Here is a 23663-nt window from a genome sequence, read left to right on the forward strand (position 1 = left end):
TTAGAAGTTGGCTAGCTAGAACACTAATAATTTATCATTGGCGAGAAGAATTACATTTTGTAAATCAGTCCTTTCAATGATTCCTCTATATCCAACGCAATCCTTCATTATTCCAAAATCAATATGTATGGAGATTGAGAAAATATACCAAAGGTTTAAATGGGTGGATAATAAAGGAGGTAATAAAGTTCACCTTATTAATTAGAATGTGATATATCAACCTAAATTGAAGGGAGGTCTAGGCCTTAGAAAAATACATTCGATGAATAAGACCTTTATTATGAAGTTAGGGTGGGGGCATTATACATAATAACACTAGTCTTTAGGTTGAGTGTTTTACAAGGAAAATATATCAAGTCGAATGTTTGCATTCCTAATATTCAAGCTAAAGATAGAGACTCCTTATTATGGAAAATAATATGTAAATTTTAGCCTTAAGTTATTGATGTCGTGGATTGGTCTATTGGTAATGGAGCAGATATTTAGTTTTGGAAGGATAAATGGTTGAAAGGATTTGGGCCATTAATCAATCATGTTTTGCAAGAGATACCGAAAGAGATATTAAATGCGACTGTTGTTGAGATGGTTTCCATTACTAATTAATAGAGGTGGGAAGAGTTTGCTCATTTAATTCCAATGCAGGTGGTAATGGTTATGGCTAGCTATCCCCCTTCAACTAATATAATGGAAAGTGATTCAGCTTTTGGCGCAATTCTTCTAATGATATATTTTCTATTCGGTCTGCTTATGTTGTCAAGGTGGAGACATTGAACCAAAAATGCTACATAAAGCCAATTTGAAAACTAATTTGGAAATGGAATGGGCTAGAACATATTAAGATATTTATATGGACTGTTGCACATAATAGCCTATTAACGAATGAGAATTGAGTACGTAGAAACCTGACTGAAGATCCTAATTGTCAATTGAAAATGGACAATGTAATTTATGTATTGAGAGATTGTTATTTTACTCATATGGTATGAAAAATGTTAGTCAAGTGCAATGATAGGTTAAAATTTTTCAATGTAGATTTAAACCAGTGGTTAATAAATAATCTGACATCTAGTTAATACAGCAAAAAAAAAGTTCTATGGGCAATATTGTCTGGGATTGCTATATGATATTTATGGAAATGGAGGAACTTGAGAATTTTTAACAAGGAAGCTATTTTTCATTCTAACCCATTAAATGCTATCAAGTGTTTTGTGGCAAATATCAAGGATACTAATGAGACTATAGTTGGTCATTCAAATAAAAGTAAACAAGTTTGTATGGTTGGCTAGAAATATTCCTAGTTGGAGTGGACAAAATTAAATAGGGATGGTTGTAGCAAAAGTGACCCGAGTAATGTCAGAGCAGGAGAACTTCTTCGAGATATTTTTAGAACTTAGATTATTGGTTTTGTTATCAACATCGAAATTTGTTCATTGATCAAAGTTAAACCGTGAGTGATAATTATTAGGTTAGAACTTGCATGGGTGTTGAGTAATAGTAAGTTAATTTTGGAGTCAAATTCTATTCTTGTTATAGATTTTATAACAAAAAAAAAACTGTGAAAATATATTCAAACCATATGTTAATAGCAAGGCCATAAAATTGTTGGCAAGACAGTGAGAGATTAAAGTACAACAAGTATTTTAGAAAGCTAATTTGGTAGCTAATTTTAGGTTGTTTGAAAGTTATTTAGATATTGATCACTGAATTATTAATGACCCTCTATTGATTTGTATTTGATTTTGTATTACAACTTCATTAAGTCTATTCTTTCTCGATTAATTTAAATTTTTTAGGATTGTAAGCCCTAATTTTTTAAAAAACAAATTGTGATTCATCTAAGCATGAATTGAAGCACACTAATTACCTAGATTTGTGCAAAAGTATTCATTAGAAATGTCATTTAATATGGTGTATTCACAAAAATATCCTTAAAGATTTTTCTCATGGTATTTAGAAGAAGATAAGTTAATATTATAAATAAAATAGATTATATTAAAACGAGTTTAATAAAAAATTTAGATCATTAATTGTTTAGTTTAATGACACTCTGTTAAAGAAAAAAGAAGGGAGAATTGAGTTTAAATCACACTTATCATAAAAAATAAAAAAATAAAAATTATGACATGAGTTTAGATGGTAAGTATAATACCTTTTATATTATTACTATTTTGATGTTAGAAAATTGTGTGAGAATAAATTTTTTTTTTTGGATATCTAGTTTGAGTGTAAAGAAAAAAGAAGAGAGTATAAACAGCTCAAAATATTTTTTCATACTATATTTAAATGTGTTTTGTTAAAAAAAAATAATATTCATAAATTGGAGGTGAATTCCAGATAAAATAATCAGGGGGGGGGGGGGGTGGTGGTTGTAATTCAGGAATAGTTGACTAGACTCCTGAGCAGAAGACTATAGGTGGCTGTTTCTGAAATAAAGAAGGATTTGTTGTTGGAAATTACCACCCAAAAATCCCCCACTTAACAGGACACCAAACACCCCCTTAAGTCAAAATCACACACAACACGAATCGGACTCCTCCATCCATCAAGAACAAGCCATCTCTCTGACTCTCGAGAATCTCAATGGCTACCCCGCAGTTCTTCCTCTCCTCATCGAAATACTCAGACAGCTTAACAGTTGTCGGAATCTCAATCTGCACTGCTATTATCTGCGAAACCATTTCATGGATCCTTATTTACCGAACAAACTCTTACAAATCTCTCAAATCCTCCATCGACAAAGCCTCTAAAAAACTCGAAACCATGAAAACCGATACCGCTAAAATCACCACCAAGAAATCCAAAACCAAGAAAATCGACCGTGTCGAATCTTCTTTGAAAGAATCAAGCCGTGACTTGTCCCTTTTCAAATTCAAATCTGGGGCTGTCGTTGCTTTAGTTTTGATCGTTGTTTTTGGGCTTTTGAATTCGCTCTTTGAAGGTAAAGCTGTTGCCAAATTGCCCTTTCAGCCTATCACTCTTGTTATGAAGATGAGTCATAGAGGGTTACCTGGGACTGATTCCACCGACTGCTCCATGGCTTTCTTGTATTTTTTGTGTTCCATTAGTATTCGTACTAATTTGCAGAAGTTTCTTGGGTTTTCTCCGCCTCGTGGTTCTGCTCCTGGTGCTGGTTTTCTCCCCCTTCCTGATACCAAGACCAATTGATTCATCCATCTTCGGGTTTGTTTTTGTTTAATTTGATGGATTTTTAGTTTTTTTTCGATTTAGATTATGAATTCTACGATTCTCTTCGAATGAGAAATTATTATTGTTGTTGTTGGATAATAATTTGATAATGGGTTCTTAGAACTTGACTGAAATTATGATCTATCGCCGTTTAATTATGGTTGGATTGAATTCAACCGTTGATTATTAGTCTAATAAATTAGATTTATCTGCTCAGTTATCTTGATTATGTGATGTTTTTATTGTTGATGGAAATTGTTTAATTATCATCATTTATGTTTTTATTTTATTTTATGAACTAGAAGATTTTCAATTGTTTTGATTGCGTTGTATGTTACAGTGAGATTGTAATTTGTTTAGCTAAATTTTGTTTAATAATTAGAATCTTAATTCATTTAACAAATTAGCATACAAAGTTACCCCCTTGCGATGGTTTTTTTTTGCTTGCCATAAATGTAGTGCCTTTTAGGCTTTTATTTATTATCTGATAAAAGTATGTTAGTCATGCAAATATTTAAGATCATTTATTTAGAGCTTGGATGTGCCGTTTATATATTTCTCCGTTTATCAAACAAAGAGTTGTTGAAAGCTTAGAATACGTATGGAAACCAAGAATTTTAGGTGCTTATTGTTGTTCTTGGTTTAACATTCTGAATTGAACAGCTATATGTAGTGATTAAGATTCAAGGACAGAGATCTTCAATGGTAAAATTAATACGGATTATTGATTACTTGAAAGTTAAAATTTAGTGGTTTAGAAGAAGCCTAGCTTTACCTTTACTTTTTCTGTGATTTAACTGGTAGGATGAGGTTCAAATCTGAAGTTGATTTTACTGATTTATGAAAGTTGTGCATCCCTATTTATTTTTCATTATAGATTACCCTTTCTTGGTTTCCAAGATCAGAATGATTGTTTTGTGGCTTAAAATGCACCTTTGGTATCTGTATGATGTGGTTTGAAGGTGTGTTTGGTAATGCGTGCAACCTGCTTTTCGCCTGAAAAAACAAATTTTTAGGTGTTTTTCAATGATTTTGATGTGCGATGTCAAAAATAAAAAAATTATTTTGATGTGTTTTCAATTGAAAAGTACATTTGAAAAACACAATATACCGCATTACCAAACACACATCGAGTTAGATAGCATGGGGATGACACTTGTTAAGGGACATTTTGGGAAGTCGAGTGGAGGAATAAAAGTGTCCTTTTTAAGCCATTCTATCTTTAAATGTGTTCTTAAACATAACCATTCTAATTCAAATGATGTTTCAAACATTTTCACTGCTCTGAATTTACAGATTCCGTGCTGTATAGGAGGTGCATCTTTATAAGTTTTCTTGCAAATTTGCAATGGAACTAACGAGTTGGTGTGGTTCCCTTGTGGTTCTGGATGCTTAAAGTCCATATTTTGTAAAACTTCTCCCATGCCTTTTAATCTTTATTGGAAAATGATTTCGCATAGCCGGGAGAAAGTTTATGCAAGGCTTTGCTCCGGGATTTTCTGGTTAGTAGTTGGCATTGTGCATGGCATTCAGATACTTCTGTTCCGATCAACTCTATTACCACAGGACTTTCCACTTTTGAAGATTACTGATTACTATATAGTCTTCTGAAGGCAGGACAGAAGCATTTCGTAATTGCTGAATAGACACAGTCCAATGCACGAAGTGATTGAGAAACAGAACTAAGGCTTTGCTCCGGGATTTTCTGGTTAGTAGTTGGCATTGTGCATGGCATTCAGATACTTCTGTTCCGATCAACTCTATTACCACAGGACTTTCCACTTTTGAAGATTACTGATTACTATATAGTCTTCTGAAGGCAGGACAGAAGCATTTCGTAATTGCTGAATAGACACAGTCCAATGCACGAAGTGATTGAGAAACAGAACTGCATCTTGTATGTTTGGTATTTTGGTGTAGGGTGTTTTTCAATTGAATATGTTTAGTATTTTGGTGTAGGATGCTTTTCAATTGAAAATTCACCAAGGCTTGTGAGGGCAAAAGGGTTTGTGGCTGCATACAAGATATATTCAGCCTTTAGTGTGTAGCATAGACTCGAGGACCATAGCCCCTAAAGCCGGCTAGGTGGCTGACCAGCCAAGGATCTGGGTTGTTGGGTCATGGATTAACCCATTAAGCATATGCTGGTCTTAGTGGGTTGATAATGTTTTTTAGGATAGGTTCCAAGTGATTTTGTTTTTTTTTTCAAAGTCAACATTTAACTGGAATAGATATTGATTAGATTAATTGAATATAATCGGATTAATTCTTTATTTTGTTGAACTCGAAATTTGTTTAGTGCATGTTCCAAGGACACGTAGTAATAATTGTTTTTTAAAGTATTTTTTATTTTTAAAAATATTAAAATAATATTTTTTTAAAAAAATAATTAATTTTGATATTAGAATATAGCTAAAAACACTAAAAAAAAAAAAAATCAAATCAAATAACAAAATTTAAATTTTAATGAAAAACAGGTATACTGGACCATTTATCTTGCTCCTACATATAACGATTGCTATGAACGACAAGTCATGGAAAGTTCAAAAGTTATAGATGCACATCAATAAATTCTCTGTAAAGCCTAAACAAATCATGTCGGTTGAGAGTGTTTGAAATGAAGAATGACTTTCTTTTTTTCCCCTTCCTAATCATAAACAAAATATATATCTCTTGCTAGTTTTTTTTAGCTTGAAAAGTTTGTGTTCAATAAACTTTTACTAAAATCACTCGCACACTAAAAAACAAAAGCAAAAAATGGGAAAGCATGTTAAAAAATAAAAAAGTTTGGACAAAATCAAAGCGATGTCTCATCAAAAATAAACTCTCAAGGAACAATCAAAGTGACGAGATTGATCGTGAAGTGATCTTGGATAATCTAAATTCCTTGAACATCTTTCAAGTTTAAGAAATCCTTTTCTTTTATAGCTCGAAGTCGAAGGAAGGATCTCAACCAATACAGAGAATTCTTTAAAAGTGGATCATGGTTTTTTATTTATTTAGAAACTCTATTCATTATTATGACGATGGGTGGCAGTCCCTCGAATGAATTTAAGTGATTAAGAATATTTGACAGTTGATACAAAGATTTGTAAGAATGTAGTAATACTCCCTCCGAGGGGCAACCTGGAGAACTAGTATAAAATTCTGATGTCCGTCTCACGTTCCCTCTCTCTTTTAAATCATCTTATTTGTTGTGCGCTTGCGTTCTTTTGACTTTAATTCTCAAATTATTCTTCACAGGGTCACTTAGTTTTAATCTTTTTTAACACTTCAATTACACACACACACAAACTTTGCTTGATATAGCATTCACAATTGGATCCACCTGAACCAACCACTGTTATTAGTTCATACAAATATTAACAGACAGGCTCAAATTTAGATCAACGTATTTCAAGTACCAATAAAAGCATCATTTCAAATACACAAACACTCCTAACTTGGAATGAGCTATGCACAACACAATTCTCTACACACTAGACTCTCAAGCCGACTACCTGAAGACTGTTATGTGACTCCCTCAAAAGCCTTAAATCGTCACTCTTTGTTAAAATTCAGATTCCAAAACCGTCAGTTGTCTCGGAGCCATCCATTTCAGCTCTTTGGTCCATCTCAGCTCCTTGGGATTTCTTCAGCTTTGCAACGAGAACCCACATGTTGGCAAGTTCATTTTCCAGATAGGATTCTCTTTGTTTGGATTCCTCGACTTTCCTTTGAAGTTCAGTCTCTCTTTGATCCTTCTCGATAAGGGCAGCTTCGTATTGAAGTTCTCTTTCTCGACTCACGGCGAACTCTCTCTTGAGTTCCGAGGCTGCCCCAACTTGGTCTTGGCGTTTCATGTGATTGTCTCTTCGGCCATTGCGAACAGTACTGCCAGTTCTACGCTGAGTGGGCGAGTTCTTCAATGCTGTCAACTCAGCAGTTAATCTCTCATTATGATTCATGAGCTTGGCAACTTCTTCTGATAATGCCTTGAGCTCAACAGCAGCAGCTGAGGCTAGCCCTTTGGCATATGAACTCTCCTCAGCCAATTTTTGGTTCTGAGTTTCTAACTGCTCTTTCGATTCTGTTAGTGCAGCAGCTTTTTGCTTCAGTTCTTCTATCTCAGTGGTCTGATCAAGGAAAAGCAATGATTCAACTTGTTGTACTAGTATGAGAAATGAAACTTCAAAGGCATCAAATAATGGAAATTATGCTGTGAAATTTGCCACTAATAAAAACAAAGTATGAAGATCTACAAAAAGCCAGGCATAGAATTTTCCAACTATATGTCTGCAATTTGCCAAAAGCTTATTTTTCTTGACAATCCACCATAAGTACAAATGGCAGAAGAATACATTTCTTCATGCAAATAATTTGTTTAGCTTCAATAGAACAACAAACCTCGCTTTCATCTGCTAGGCTACGTGCTATGCTCGATACATAGTTTCCTAGAGACGGTGATCCTCAAGGTCTACAAGGTTCTATTTTGGTTTCGTAAGACATGAGAAACTTGTTAACATTTCAATGGTATTATCAGAAAATTTAGCACCGGAATTTAGAATACAATTTTCCTTTCTTAATTTCTTTCTAGGTGGGGAAGCACGATAAAAGGAAATAGTGCTCTAGCAATCAAAATAATACTTGATTGGGGTGCCAAAAGGTTTAAATACAAACCTGTGCTTGTAGAAGCAAATCTTCATTTCTATCTTTTGATGCTGCAGTTTCCCTGTCCCCATGATGCTGTGCATGAAAACTTTTTAGTTCGGAAATTCGTTGAGAGTAACTTGCTAGAGGGCTAAGCTTTTTCGACTCCAGTGCATCTGAGAGCTGCTGCTTCAAAGAGACTACTGTTTCCTGCAATCCTTCACATTCACAGATCTGGAGACACAATATCAAGTTACAGCCGGCCATAAACTGATAACACAACTTGCAAGACAGTGAAAGCTATATATATATATATATAATTGTCAACTTTTTGACCTTTTCATTGAGCTGCTCTTGAATTATACGATTATCTGCTGCTTTAACCTGAAATGGTAAACAGCAACACAACAATCATCAGACCAGATTAATAAAATCAGATGTCCAAAAGAAGACCACAAGTATGGATAATTGACAAAAAATAAAATAAAATAAAAAAATATTACCATTATTAAATAAGCTCACACAACTTAGGAACTAACCCATGACTATAATGTGTACTGTTTTCATTGATGACTCCAATTTGTTATGCAAATGAACTTAAGATGGAGGATGAAAAGTTTTCCAATTAGTCTTAACAAACAAGCTCAAATGATTTTTTCAATTGGTTATCAAACATGTTTTTATATGCAGTGCCAAGCTAATACAATTTTTCTCAGGTCAAACTGTATAGGTAGATCACCTCAAGTTCAAATGACTTCTCATTCAACTGCGCTGTCAGTTCAGCAATCGTCTGCAAGCACACAAGGACAAAAAGCTTAAAGGTGGACTTGAAGCCATACATGAGGAGTTTGTGCTACCATAAAGGAACTAAACTTACTTGTGATGCTTCCAAGTTATCCATATTGTTGTGAGAGGCCATGATGGAATCAGCAATTTGCTTTTCCAACAAAGCTATTTGTGCATTCTTCACCTTGATTTCATCACTCAACTTCTTCATCTCCAACTTGAATGCAAAAGTACGACAAAGTGAAATTTCTCAGTTCGTCAAGAGCAAATAATAATGAAAGGAGGTATAGAAACAGCCAAATACCTGAATCTGTTCCTTCTGGGGATTCCTTGAAGCCTCCTCAGATAATCGCTTCAAAGCACTTGAATGGAGTGCCACCTCTCCAGATAAAATTTTCTGCTGCTCCCTTAGAAGATCAATCTGATCACTTGTTTGTATGCTAGTCTAAAAATAAGGAAAGCATGAAAATTAAGCATGCAGACCACCATAAGGCATCCCCAACCAGAAAGATAACACAAGTAAATGAAAGGACCATTAGCATACCGAAGGAGTTTCTTGCCCAAGGAAATTGTCCTCAGGAACCTCTCTATCCTGCCTGACCTCAGATAGAAGATCAGCTGATGGAGAGCTTTCTGTAAGTGAAGGATGTGAAAGTCTGGATTCTGTATGATAATTGCAATTTTCTGCTTGATGTGTTGAAGGTGCACCATTAGATTTAACTCCACTTGATTTGTCACTGGTGCTCATTCCCAACCCACTATCTCGTTTCTAATCAAGGGCGATAAATATTTTTGAGATAAAAGCAAATTGAATTCAAATGTACTAGAGCTGAATTTTACAAAAGCAGAGCACTTCCAATCAATTAAGGATCACTCGTTATAATGACAAGTTTAACTAGTTTTACAAGAGAACCAGTTAAACTCAAGTAAAACATGCATAAAAACTTTTAGCTATGCATACCCGTAGCTTTAACCAGTTCAGCAACCCATGCTTTCGGGTTTTCTTCTCTTTCAGTGTCTCATCTACACTTTCAGTATTCCCTTCTAGAGAAACATACGGGTCAATGTTTTCGTCATCCAATATCAAGTCCCGCCTCTTGTACGGTAGGTATGCAAGCTGCAAATTACACATAAACAACCACAATCGGATAAAAGCAAGTGCAAACAATGGGGGTAAAACCCTGGTATACAGAGGCTCACTCTACCCCTTAAGAGTTCCAGACTAGGAAATAGTAGAAATAAAAGCCATTATCCAACATTTTATACAAGAATTAAGTCATAGTCCAAAAGAAAAATAGATTGAAATACAAATGAAATCAAACAAATTCGCTCTTCATACCTCTTCTTCGCCAAAGGAATGTCTCCTCCTTGGACCTGGGCGGTGAGAGATCCTTGATGGATGTGAAGCTTTTGTGGACACCAAAATTAACTTTGTCAACCGCTGTATTCTGCTCAATAGAGCTGCTTTAGCTTCCTCTTCTTGTTCCAATCTTGATTGCAGTTTCACTTGACCATCTTCTAGCTTTATATTTAAAATCCAATCAAGGAAATTGTATCATAATGCTAGTTAAATAGACTAAATGTATCAGACCATTATGCATCAACTATGTCATGTCCAACATTGGGAAACAAGATGAAAAAGTAAGGAGAAAAACAAAAACAACAAATGATAATGTTGCACTGAGAAAAGGACTACAATAAACTAACATTCATATCAAACATGACATAAATTAAATCTTCCAGTTATCTTTTGAAAATCTTATAAAATTAAGAAAGAATGTTCATGTGATGGTAGAACTCTCTATGAAGTACCTTCTGCTTGAGGAGGACAATGTCATCTTCTACAATGTCATTCAATTGAGGAACTGTCACAATACCCCTTTTCAATTGTTCCAACTCTTCCTTTAAACAGCGTATCTCATTTTGGTACTTCTTGATAAGCGATTTCTCATCAATAATCTGTGAATTATTAAACATTATTTCAAATGTTGGCAAATGAGATTGTTTGAACGAATGCATACAATCTATGGAAAACTACCTTGTTCTGTGCTGCTTGAATCTCAATGTGCTTTGCACGGTGGGCAAATTTTAAAGTATTGTGTGTCTCTTCCAAATTACTTGATGAGGGAGTGACAGTGCAAATGAGCTGTTTATTCAGACAGGAATGAAAAATGGGTCTCTTAAATGCAAGCAACAACTGTTCTGAAGGACAATGGTGTGAGTACCACACATTATAAAAAAAGACAAGTGCTTTCTTTTACCAAAATTTATCAAGCACTTACTGATACACGCCCATGACCACTTATTGAAGACTGAAGAAGCCTTGTCAATTTTGAGTCCCTGTATGGAATATGAGTGGCTCTCCCATCTGTCAACTTCGATATAACCTATGCAAGTCACAAATTACACATTCCAAGGTAAGTTTATCCATACAATTTAATCATTTATGATTGAAAATTATTTGGGACTATCAAATGAAGCATATAGCATCTTTTCATGAGGAATTATAATGGCATAAAAGTCATAGGTCATTTAATTCTAAATAACAGGCACCAAATTGATGGTTTCCATTAAGCACAATATCTTGCCAACACGATGGGGCAGCTGATAGTGAAAACCTGATATTCTAAAATTAGAACATATTTACGTACAATCAAGGTGTGCATGTACATGTACATGTGGGAAGGACAAAGAGAGAGGAAAAGAAGGATAGAGTGCATTCAGATCTTGGCACATTTAAAGAGCATAAATATCAAATTATGATATCAAATCTCTAAAAGCACATGGACCTAGAAGCATGAAAAGATAGATAAAACAAATCAATCAATCTTGAGGTAACCCAGTCATACTGGTTTCTCCTTTTCTATCATGTTCCTGGCTCAGGATAGTTTTAAGATTATATATCATGTAGAATGTGGTCAACTATTGTTGCACAGATGAATAATAAAGGTCTAAGAGGCCTCACTGTTCCAAGTGTCAACAAACTTTTATTAATATAGGATCCTTCTTTCCGTCTCAAACCAGTAGTTTCAGCCTTCGAGCTTTCAGAACCTGCCAGATCGATGAGGTTCTGCAGGTATAAGTACAATATTGAAAAGTTAAAAAGAATTTATTGACATCAAACATAGCAAGCAAAATCATTAATCATAGTAAATCAAGGGGAAGAAAGAGCTGTTGTAATTCAAGAAACGGGAAAAAATCCAGTGACAAACTTAAAAAGGCAACCAACAAGTCTTTTGACATCAATTCTAGATATAAGCCTTAGGAATTACCAGCTGGGACAAATTTACAGCCTCTCCTTTGCTATTTTCACCATACAGGCTACTCTCTATTATCTGCATTTAGAATAGTTGGAAACAGTTAATGGAAAAGGATAAAACCCAATGAGATGGATATATAAATGACCAAATCATCAATAGTTGATTAAATGTATTATTCCAAAACAGGGTTGAAAATGATTTCCTGCAATACTTAAAGTTGTGACAATATTGAAAGAAGAGTAGCATTCAACTATACCCCATAAGGCATCTTCCGTTTTGGAAGGTAATGCCAAATATGGAATGAATAATCATGACCTTAAAACATACTCTTAAGGCTGAAACATTCATGCATAAAAAAAGTCATGAATCAGGTTGTGGACCTTGATAGGAAAGAACCAAATTACATTTTGATGATGACATGTTACAAATAATGAAATTTAAGCAGACAAGGAATGCATGAATTATTAAATTAGAAATCTTTATCTCTTCCTTCCCCAAGCTCAGTTATTGAAGGAGAAGGTACCAGCAACAACAGGTTTCAATATAGGGCAGCTCAGAGTATATGGAGATTTATAAGAAAGAATCGTTAACATTGCTTCAGGAGTGCCTTTGAGAAATCTCGAAGAAGATACAGATTTTATTTTTTATTTTTTATTTTTCATCTTTTTCATTGATTTTTTATCTGCACTCAAAGGCATAATTCAGAAACTGCCAGAAAGACTGGATATTGACCACCGAGAGGGCAGGTGGTGAAAAGATGTGGATAAGTGAATCTTCAAATATTTCAGGAAAATGGATAAGTTTAGCACGCAGGTTGATGAATATGCATGTGCAAGTTGGTTAGATGTATGCTAGAACTATAAAAGCCACTTGCAAATGCAATGTAATATAAGAAACTTGGAAAGCTTAGAATTATCTTAAAGGAAGAGCATATGAAATGCAACAATCAACTAGAGCTGCATGAAGATAGTGGAATACCAGTGTAAATATTGTATGGCTCCTGCTGCTGAGTAAATTAAAGTTTGTAGACCCAACATGTCTGTGCTCTGTGTCAAAAGAAAAATCCCAATAAGAAACTGCGGAAAGAATTGCGATGTCATGGAAGTAGACATTGCAGTTTTGCTAAACATAAAGGAAGGGAGGGAATCAAATAGCATCTGTGGTAAGACAAACGAGTTCACCAATTTGTAACCTTTTCTACCGGTCAACTTTCAACAAAATTACCTACTGCATTAACCTTCACAGTTCTACCAGTATAAGTAATGCATGTCAATTTTTGAAGGATACAATATAGAATTTTCCATAGATGTCGGCTCATTACTTGCATAAATGATTCAATTTAAAGGGCTATACGCCAATTAGATTCTAATTTATATAGTTTTTTTTCCCTCCAAAAACTTGAGATTTTGGGTTAAATTAGTTTTGGTAACACAATTATTTTGTTGTTGGAATCATCATGCGCTTACTGCATATGGTGTGACTTGAGAGTTACCTTCTCCAGCTGCTATAAGGGAGAGGGCATGAGCGGGGGATAATACAACTTCTTCTTTTATTCCCTCGACAAAGGTTCCCTACAGGCAAGAATCAAAATAAATTAAAAGAGGCTTCTTTCCAACAACTAAAACTGACATTTATGAGTAATTAGCTGGCTACATCCATTAAATCTCTATAGTAGGAATTGAAATTTATACCATTTACCAGCCTATTTTTCATTAAGTTGCCCCCCCCCCCCCCCCAAACAATATTTTGAGGACAGAATACAAGGGTACTCATGATCTAGATACTGATTCTGTCATAAATGGGGAACCAGTGGTATAGACAATTGCCCAGCCAGCACATGACCATTCAGTTTTCCATTGAGGTCCTCCTCAACCAGCTACAGCATATCATGTAAGTAAGAAATAAAAATCTGCTGCCTCTGATAATCAACTGCTCCATGCAAGCACAGATAGAGTTGCCTCTGATGATGCAAAGACAAAGTACTCCATATAACACCAGATGCTTCAAAATCCCATTCCTTAACCAAGAGTGTGAACTGATATAAATAATGAAACAGCAAACTGAAAACCCACAGTAGCAAAAGTGTAAGAGACACCCAGCAACAGCCCATTCCACCTAAGGAAACAAGCAGGCTAGCAGCTTGCACCATAAGATGTATGCATATTCCAAGACCTTGCACAATTTATTGTATGATAGAGGGAGCTCCCAGTCACAGGTGAATTATCACTTGATGTTGTGCCTCGGTAGTAGAGAGGTGGGTCTTGCCATCATTTTCATTATTAAATAAATACAGCCCTCACAACTTTTTCTTCATTTAACGTGGCAAACCATCATCACGAGAACCTAGATTCATCTGAGGCCCTCTTTGAACTGCTGTTCATAATTTCGCAGGACATGGTGCCCACCTCTACATTGATATGGTCTCATAATTTATAGGTAACAGTTGAGGGAATGGTGTCACCATGTGGAGCCTTTTGTGCAATCATTAAATGTTCGAACATAGGCCAAAACTTGTTCCACTTAACTTAATGTCATCCAGACTAGAAAATGAAGCATTAAAAGCTGAAATACCATGCCAACAATAGCAACGATGTCAATGGCATTTGTGCAGACTACTTGACTACATGATTGTCAAGTCATAGAAGTGCCCCAAAAGTAAGGTTATGTTGTTGTATAAACTATAGAAGGATATGAGAAGACTAAGATGCCCAAACTTTGGGAAAACTACATATACTGGATGGTTGTTGGCCCTCTTTGCTTGGCTTTCAGGCTTGATGATTGTTAAGCATTTATTGATATATTTATATTTAATGTACGAAAAACTCAAAGTTGTTAAACAAATACTCTAGCAAGTTGCAGTCGGGCAAGCAACTGCAAATAGTTAATTGTATTCTGGTATTAAAACAACTGTAAAAGTTGTTGCCAAGAGCATGATAGTATCAGTGTGGAAGGTAGCATAGAAAAACATAATATGGAGTTGGTAAGCAAGTACCTGAGCATCTTCTCTTATTCTTAAATTTTGTCCTGCTGGATTCAACAAGTCATTAACAACCTGAAATGAAGAACACCAAATAATAGAGAAGTTTTAAACGGAGCATCAGTGGAGCTAGCTCATATCCAACAATAAAAGGTAAGAATAAGGAAGATTTATCGCAGTATTATAAAGACAGTAGCTAGAGAGAATGGGAAGCGGCTGACCTCATTATAGATCTCCAAGTATGAAACACGGAGAAGGAACTCTCGGTTTGGAGTCTAGAGCAAAGAGAAATGTTAAATTGCTTGCATTCAAACTAGGATCAAATAGAGTCATATAGAGAGGTCAAATTCATTGTAAAGTACCTCTTGAATGATACCAAAAGCATCCTTCACTGCTAATGGTATAATTCCAGGCGACCTTTGATCCCCCTGCCATTGTTATATGGATCAATGTAAGCATTGTGTTTTGAAATTAGTAAGCAGGCCATGAATAATCCACCTCAATTGCACAGACAACAACCAAAAATATACAGGCCAAGGAAAATATGGCATTTTCATTTTATATTACATGAGTTGTAAGCAGGGAATGATTTATAGTTTGTTCTTTTTTTCCTTCAATCCAAGAATGATACTATGAGATTTAAGGCATGGAAATATGCACCCTTGAATTCATACATGCATACATGTGTGTGTGTAGATATTAGGAATATATGACATTTCTATTTAATTTTGCATGCATCTTGTATGCATCGTAAGAGTAAAACAAAAAAGTATCTCAGGTAGTAAAATCTCACATGCATGGTATGGGTTTTCCCACTGCTTGTCACTCCATAAGCAAAAATGGTGCCTGTAAGAGCATGCAAAAACAAAGGTAAAATATTGTAAACATAAAAGGAATGAAGAAATCGAAGTTCCTTAGCAGAGGGATATCTATTTTGTTTACCATTGATCCCTTCCATAGCACCATTGACAACATGCTGCGCAGCAACATCATATACATGGCGTGTTGTAGTTGTAGGACCGAATACCCGATCTAAAAGCATGGGAAAGTAAATAGACAAAAATAAAATGAATATGTGTTATATAAAAAAGGTTCATTTGGCTATTATCCCTAAAGGGGAAAAAATGAAGAGACTAATTGCTTATTAACTAATCCTGGGTAGCAAAAATCCCTACATTTTTTGCTTTCTGATTTTGGTAATGTTTCTGGCATGAGACTTGAGAGGAATAGAATCCTCCTAGAAACTCAAAAGAAGTATATAACCATATAGTCTGAACAACAATGTCTTTATTGTACCAATAAAGCCTTCGAAAGATCAGTTATCAAAATTGAAACACAAAGCTAGTCCATCTACAATGTGTTCTCACATTCACCACCATGATGCAACAACTACGGAAATATCATTCAGAGTTTCACAAACAAATGACTAAAAACATATAACCTTTGAATTGATTACCCTGCGGCCATGGACTTCGGACAACATTGCAATTTCAGTTCCAATTAAACTCATAGCACCAACAATCCATTATATGGCTTAATTTCTTCAAAATTACCATAAAAGACACCTCTCAATCAATTCAATAAAAAACAAACAAGTTCTCGACCACATTCTAACTTAACTTCGAACTACCTATCGACGCATAAACTAATCCCTAAATGCATCAAGCTTACACTACCAATGCCATTCCAATTCAATCAATCAAAACTAACTCTCCTGTCCATCCAAACAAATTACATACATTCAAAGAAATCTTAACAACTTACCATAAGCATACGCGATAGACGGATTATATTCATTACGCACGATAGTTTCTCCATCTGCATACCACGCAATCTCTTCTCCTTGCCTAATTTCCCTAGGACTAAACACCAAAAAAATAGCAAAAACAACCATTACTTATTTTCAATAAAATGAAAATAAAACTTTACAAAAAATGCACGAACCTTAGAGGCCGAAACCGGACAGTGACAGTTACATTTTCTTTGGATCTTTCAGTATCTAAATTAGCACTTTCAGAGTAAAAATACTGTGGTTTGCTTAGTGCCGAGGAGGATGCAGGCGAGCTTTGACCGTCAATTGAAGTCTCTAGAAATTGCTTAGAAGATGATGTTGTTGATGTCGACGGTGAATTCGCTGCTGCTTTCTTTGAATTATTAATTATATTTGATCTTCTTGATTTTGATCCCTGTGTGGTCGCCATTGTTAATTAATCCGAAGCCAGTCCTCCAATTAACTGTAAAAACAAGAGGAAACAAAAAGAAGAAAAAAAACTTGAAGAATTATGTTTGGAAGCTGAGAAAATGTTGAGAAGAAAGAAAATGACAGAGAGGTAGGTCTGTTTGGTTGCTGAGAAAAAAAAAATATTAATAGCATTAGTGTATAAGAAAAATAAAATGAGAGTAAGAAATTATTACCTTTTAAAAAAATTAGAGGAGCAGCAGCTGCAGCATTGTAGAATAATAAAAGAAAATAAATAAATAAATACAGAGAGAGAGAGAGAGAGAGAGAGAGAGAGAGAGAGAGAGAACGAGGAGTGGTCGTTTTGGATTGTTAGAGAGGGGGAGAGGGAAGCTAAAGAGTGAGAAAGAAGGACATCATCATAATCACCAATCATCAGTCAGAGAGAGAGAGAGAGAGAGAAACGTGGATAATAGACCCTTTTTCCTTTCTTTTCACTGCTGTTTCTTTTTTTTTTAGCTATTTCTGCTTTCTATTTTTTCTTGCCTTGAAAGCGAGGACGATGCCCTCAATCTAAGGCTTGATTGCATTTTATATCCTTTTTGGTTTTTTTAGATCTTAACTTTTTGAAAAGGAGGTTACAGGTAATCTGAGGACTAATTCGCTCACCATTAAAGTCAGAAAGGAAATGCAATAACCTTATTTCGAGATAGTGTAGTTTTTTTTTAATAAAAAAAATATTTAAAAATTATTTACAAGATATATTTTAAATCAATTTTTCTGACAGAATTTATCCATTTTATTGATTAGTCGTAGCGAAAGAGCAATCTCTTGAGCATGATTAATTCTCTTTAAGTTATTTATTTTGTTATATATAAAAAGAAGAAAAGTAGATAGTAAAAGAGCGAAGGATTGGCAGCCGAAAGAAAGAATTTACATATACCGTAATTTTATAAATATAAGAAAAAAGAAAAAAGAAAAGTAAGGTTTTTATTTATTTATTTATTTATTTTTCTAAAATACTTCTGAGACAACGGGAGGGAGACAGAGTTGCCGGGGAAACAAGACGAGTCACAGGAGTCGCGTGTGAGAGAGGTGGTCGAGGGCGGGGCTGCTGTGGGTGGGTCCCATAAGGAGTTGTATACGTGTTGGCTGTTTAAAGCTCGCACATCTGATTTGTCAACGATTTTCTGTTAATTTTTTCTTTATGTTAACAATATAACTTTCTGTTGATTAGAGTAAGAAGTTTATTGTTTAATGCATTTCTTGCTCCGTCAATGGAGTGTTCTTTTTTTTTACTTTAGTATTTTGAAAAAAAAAAAAAAACAGATAAAATAACAAAGTTTAAAAAAATATTTAAAAAAATAACATAGTTTGGAGAGATTCTAAAAACATATCAAAACTTTAATAAAAACATTACCGGTATCTTTAGAAAAATCTTAATAATTTATAAGAAGCTCTAATACCATAAAAAAATTTGAAAAACTCTAGATTTGCTTACAATTTGGACAACTTGTGCTATTTATTTTTGTTATCATTTGTGATTTTTTTTAGTATTTTTAAATTTATTTTATTAATATTATTATTAATAGTGTTATTATTAAAGTTTCAATGTTTCTCTCTTCTCTCTCTTTTTATTATAAATTATGTGATCTTATTTTAGAATCCGAGAGACTCGAAGATCAATACTGCTTGTCATTTTACTGCCTGTGAAAAATATTGTATGTTTTATCCTCGGCGTCTTACTGCTTGTCATTTAGTGCTCAGAGATGGTCTTGATTCAATCAATTTTACAAACACACATTCAAAGAAATCTTGACAACTTACCATAAGCATACGCGATAGACGGATTATGTTCATCACGCACGATAGTTTCTCCATCTGCATACCATGCAATCTCTTCTCCTTGCCTAATTTCCCTGGGACTAAACACCAAAAAAAATTAGCAAAAACAAGCATGATGTTCATCCACGATATTGTCTTGATGTTCTTCTAATAATTTAAAATATTTTTATTTTTTAAAATTAATTTTAAATACTATTGTATCAAAAGGATATAAAATCACCATAAAAAAATTAATTTAAAATTAAATATATCTATATATATATATATATATATATATTTTTTTTTTGTAAAAATGTAGTTGGAACAAAATATCATACGGCACTGAAACCTCTAAAGAAATTTTGATTTGAATAAGAGACCAAGCTTGCATGTGTTTGAAAGCTTCTGTCATTGTGGTCTTTGGTCCATACAGTACTAAGGTTGTTCCAACAGCAAAGATTATCTGTAATGAAATAAAAGAATAGACGAGGATATTGAAAACAACAACAACAACAATAATAATAAAAAAAGCAAATCATATTCATCTAATGGTTGTTTTAACAAGCAAGACAATAATATTTATATATTCAACCTCCAATTCCAATTGATAAATGCAATTTGTTGCTACGGTGGTCATCAGCCTGGAAGAATTATGTTAAAAAAGGCTACCTTTTTTTATTATTTTTTGGGCATGAAGTCACTAATATTCCATTACGCAGTCACATTGTGTGAGCTGCTTCATGTGGATTATTTAATTGGTTCAACCTCAAATGTATCCTTTTCAACAGCCTGCATGCAGTTTTTCCACCCATAATTTTGGCAACACTTTCACAATTCTTATATACGAAAATTACCATAGTTTTTAGACCCGACCCGATCCAAAACCCAGATTTCAGGTTTTGACCGGGTTGCCCGGATCAATTCTTTTTTAAAAAAATTAAAATGACATCGTTTCAGTAAAAACAAAAGTCAACGGGTTGCAGCCAGGTTTTTGACTGAGTCAATCCACCGGGTCACACCGGATTTTTCCTTTCCCTGTTTTTTCTTCAACCCGGCTCGGTTCCAGCTTCAGATCGGCCGGGTCCCGGGTCGACCCGCCAGGCCGGCCCGGGTTTTAAAAAGTTAAGCATATTCACAATTCTTCGAGGTATCGTTTTGTAAAATTGAAACAAAAGTTTTAATATTCCTAATATATGAAAGGAATGAGGTTTAAATAAAAATGAAATCTAAACATAGTTTTATTTCTCTTAAGGTGAGAATAAATAAATAAAAATTAGAACGAGATTTTTTTTTCGAAAAAACAGTATGGTATTACCAGTCGTTATGTAACCACCGGTTCCACCTCCATCATTATCAGGGCCGCCAATATCAGTAATAGTGATAATATATATTTTTTAATTTTTTTATTATTATTACAAGTATTGCCACTTTCATAACCTTTATATATCATTGTTACGACTCCATTAAAATCTAATTTTTTGTTGGGATTAATTAAAAGGTTTGTTTGAGGATACATTCACACTTGATTTAGCAAATATACATCTAATAATTTCCTCGTACAGTTTTCTCTATTGTCGTGTAATGATAAATGACTATTCTAATAGCCTAAAATCAGAAGACCTAATAGGGAAAAAAAAATAATACAGTACATAGTATCTTTTTAAAATGATTTTTTAATTAAAAATATATCAAAATATTTATGTATATATATATATATATATTTTTAATATAACCCATCAAAATCATCAAGAAAAACATATAAAAACATTAATTTTTATAAAAAAAATAATTTTAAAAACATTTTAAAAAACAAATACAAAAACAAATTATTCCTTTTAAAAAAAATTAATTGAAAATATATCAAAATAATTTTTTATATTTTTAATATAGATCATAAAAAAAATATATAAAAAAACATTATTTTTTATAAAAAAATAATTTAAAAAATATTTTCAAAAACAAATGATTCCTTGAGAGTCTAGCTAGTTGGTACGTTGGTATAGGCATGGCGCGCGTTTTGTACTATTTTGGACGTTAAAATTGAATAAAAACGCCGGGGATTGGCATTTATCAGGCTCGCCGGCAAGACAGACAGCATGGAAGTGATCTACAAATGCGCAGGCACTGTTAAACTGGCACTTTGATAATAAATCCTCACATTACAGCCATTTGAATTAATGGTTTTTCTTTTTGATATTAATGTTGTTTTCAAAACCCTACAGAGTTGATGAAAAGGACGACTCTGCAAACACCATGCATGCCCTATCGTCTCATTGCTAGTTTTACACATACCAGAACACAAGTTATTTTGAATCATATATATTCCATTAGTTTTCTAGTGAAATGACATTCTGTGGTCACTCATTTCTGTTTTTTGCAAGGGAATACTGGAATGCTACCAAATGAATCTTTTGTTTTTTTCTCAAAAGAATGTACTATTTCCATTCAAATAATTCGTTTTGTTGGATTGCAATAGATTGTGCGTATCTTATTGTTTTTTAAAGTTGTTTTTGCTTGAGAATAATTAAATAATATTTTTTTATTTTTTAAAATTTATTGACATCAGTATAGAAGAGAACTTAAAAATATTTAAATATTTTTAAAACAGCATTTCTGCCAAGAAAAAAACTAAAACAAATAAAATATTAATTAATTAAATTCATATAAATTCGTTTCATCTATTTTCTCATGAGGATAGAAAAAAGAACGTAGGGACAGTTGTAATGTGAAGTGAAATCAAATCATAGATGTGCTTTTAAAACTTTGATTAGATATAAGATTCCATGATGTAGTAGTGTAATGCAATGTGGTTTAAACTATATTTTATTTTAATTATGGTTTAAAGTGTTTAGTTTCGTATAGATACTATTAAAAACTATTTTTTTAATTTTTAGTTAAGAAAATATTTTAATTTGTAATTTTTTTAAATTTATTTTTCAAACCATAATCCCAAAAGATATTATATTCAAATTATCACCTGCTATAGTAAATAACTATATATGTGTGTGTATTTTTGAACATTATTTACTTGGGGAAATGCCAGTCAGGACCATTGTTGACCCTAGGTTCACGGAATGATCTTTTGGGCACTTACGTGTACAGAGAGGCTGCTGGTGGAGTAGATTATTAATACAAGTAAAGTTTCCGTACTACCAAACTATAACCAAATAAAATAACTACCCACTAAAATGCATAAATGGTTAGTTAAGATTTTGGTCAGATTTAGTGCCTTTCTGTACCAATTCACATCTAGAGCACTTCTTTTGGTCCATCAGGACATGAACATTGCGCCAATGGAACAACTGCTTCGTGAGCGCAAAGAAACTAGAAATACGTAACTTGTACTATCATCATCTATTTATTATTTATTTATTAATATGTGTATTTGTATCAGCTTACGTGTATTTCAACTAATCTCATGAGCCTTGAAGTTAACAACTATATAAACCTCCAGTGGCCAAGAGAGGACTCGTATGAGAACGTAACATATCATAGAATAATATAAATCATATCTTATAATCTCATCATCTCTATTTATTTGATAAAATAATTCTTTGATATGATATCAGAGACTCGATGACTAAGCGGTAAGGAGTTTGAATCTCACCATCCATATTTATTTGATAAAAAATAAGCACAAGATAATATAAGTTTGTTCAAGTTTCAAGGTCAAAGAATTTTCACTTGAGAGTATATGTTACAAAATAATATAAATTATATTTTGAAACCTCACATAATATCTTAAGTTTTTGAATTGAAATAATTCTTTAATACAACAAATAAATATTATTTTTTAAATTTTTATTTATTTATAAATATATCAAAATAATACAATGGTTTTACATTTGTTTATGGTTTAAGACAATCTTTCTAGTATAATGTAATGTTTTTTGTTTTTTAATAACCCCATGCTAGAGGAGAGAAGGTTGCACTACCATCCACTCATTTGCAAATGGCAACTAGAGGATTCCTTCTGTCTGGGTGTTCACTAACTTCCTCGGATTCTTCATCCGCTTGGAATCCGCTGTACCTGAAACCATGTGCACCTATCTCTATATTCTCAGGAAAGTGAAATTCCTCGTAAAAAGAAATTAATAAAGTAAAAAAGTGAAGTAATTAAACAAATTAAAAGGAAAATCCCTACTTTCCAGTGTGCTCCTTTTATTTTGGACTTAAGGTTCATGGCAAGGTAATTTATATGACGTGGACCATAGTATACTTGTAGTAAATTAAAAATTAATCGATGGGATGGTTGGATAGGACCCACATATACTTGCATGATTATTAAATGGGCTTCCTCCCTCCTTTAATTTTAAATTCAAATAATAAATTCGGTGATTTATTAAGTAGCGTTCACTTTTCTTGAATTTCTTATCTTAAAACTCTAAAATCAGTGTTTATAAAAATTTATTTCTCTGACGTGTTAAATTGATATAAAGGGTGTAGCTTGAAATTGTTTGGAAAAAAAAAAGAGAGCTAATTTCAAAATATATTTTATTGTAAAAAAAATTATTTTTGTATTAAGTACCCATAATCAAATAATTAGCGCAGTACTCTTTAAAAAAGTAGAAGAAAGTGTAATGCGGAACATGAAAGAAAACTGAAAATACAGTAGATACGATGATGTCGAGCACAAAAGATGCATGTGCAGAGCAATTTTTATTTAATATATTGAATTGTTTATTTTTATGTTTTAAAAACATTTTAGAAAAAATAATATTTTTTTGTTTTAAATTAATATTTTTTTTATTTTTAGATTATTTTGATGTACTAATATCAAAAATAATTTTTAAAACATAAAAAAATATTATTTTAATACATT

The 23663-nt window shown here is 33.3% G+C and overlaps 2 protein-coding genes across 4 annotated transcripts; one reads left to right on the forward strand and one right to left on the reverse strand.

Moving 5' to 3' along the window:
- Positions 1–2386: 2386 nt before the first annotated feature.
- On the forward strand, positions 2387–3402 carry LOC7488041 (uncharacterized). The gene has a single exon (XM_002322703.4). It carries the CDS (start codon positions 2581–2583, stop codon positions 3163–3165), a length of 585 nt encoding a protein of 194 aa, XP_002322739.3. The 5' UTR covers positions 2387–2580; the 3' UTR covers positions 3166–3402.
- Positions 3403–6463: 3061 nt separating this feature from the next.
- Positions 6464–18931, reverse strand: LOC7488042 (kinesin-like protein KIN-7K, chloroplastic). 3 transcript variants are annotated; one of them, XM_024587559.2, is made up of 24 exons: positions 17254–17501; positions 16783–17072; positions 16603–16700; positions 15781–15870; positions 15632–15684; positions 15201–15266; positions 15060–15113; positions 14854–14913; positions 13354–13432; positions 12840–12907; positions 11874–11936; positions 11567–11671; positions 10884–10988; positions 10640–10747; positions 10414–10560; positions 9941–10123; positions 9563–9718; positions 9146–9370; positions 8906–9046; positions 8693–8818; positions 8555–8605; positions 8152–8199; positions 7846–8049; positions 6464–7301 (listed from the first exon to the last, which is right to left on the reverse strand). In XM_024587559.2, the coding sequence occupies exons 2-24, from the start codon at positions 17037–17039 to the stop codon at positions 6744–6746; spliced, it is 3045 nt and encodes a 1014-aa protein (XP_024443327.1). In that variant the 5' UTR covers positions 17040–17072; positions 17254–17501; the 3' UTR covers positions 6464–6743. The 3 variants fall into 3 exon arrangements, with proteins under 3 accessions (XP_024443327.1, XP_024443328.1, XP_024443329.1); XM_024587560.2 differs by lacking the exon at positions 17254–17501 and having other exon boundaries at positions 16783–17195; XM_024587561.2 differs by lacking the exons at positions 16603–16700; positions 16783–17072; positions 17254–17501 and adding an exon at positions 18845–18931.
- Positions 18932–23663: the final 4732 nt, after the last annotated feature.

This window comes from Populus trichocarpa, chromosome 16 (assembly GCF_000002775.5).
Source record: "Populus trichocarpa isolate Nisqually-1 chromosome 16, P.trichocarpa_v4.1, whole genome shotgun sequence".
NCBI lineage: Eukaryota > Viridiplantae > Streptophyta > Magnoliopsida > Malpighiales > Salicaceae > Populus > Populus trichocarpa.

Excerpts from the sequence above, each read along its gene's own strand:
- LOC7488041 (XM_002322703.4), top strand. The coding sequence starts at position 2,581 with ATGGCTACCCCGCAGTTCTTCCTCTCCTCATCGAAATACTCAGACAGC.
- LOC7488042 (XM_024587559.2), bottom strand. The coding sequence starts at position 17,039 with ATGGCGACCACACAGGGATCAAAATCAAGAAGATCAAATATAATTAAT. Across the intron at positions 10,748-10,883 it reads GTGGTCATGGGCGTGTATCA|CTCATTTGCACTGTCACTCC; the intron begins GTAAGTGCTTGA and ends CTGAATAAACAG. Across the intron at positions 10,124-10,413 it reads TTGTCCTCCTCAAGCAGAAG|CTAGAAGATGGTCAAGTGAA; the intron begins GTACTTCATAGA and ends TTAAATATAAAG.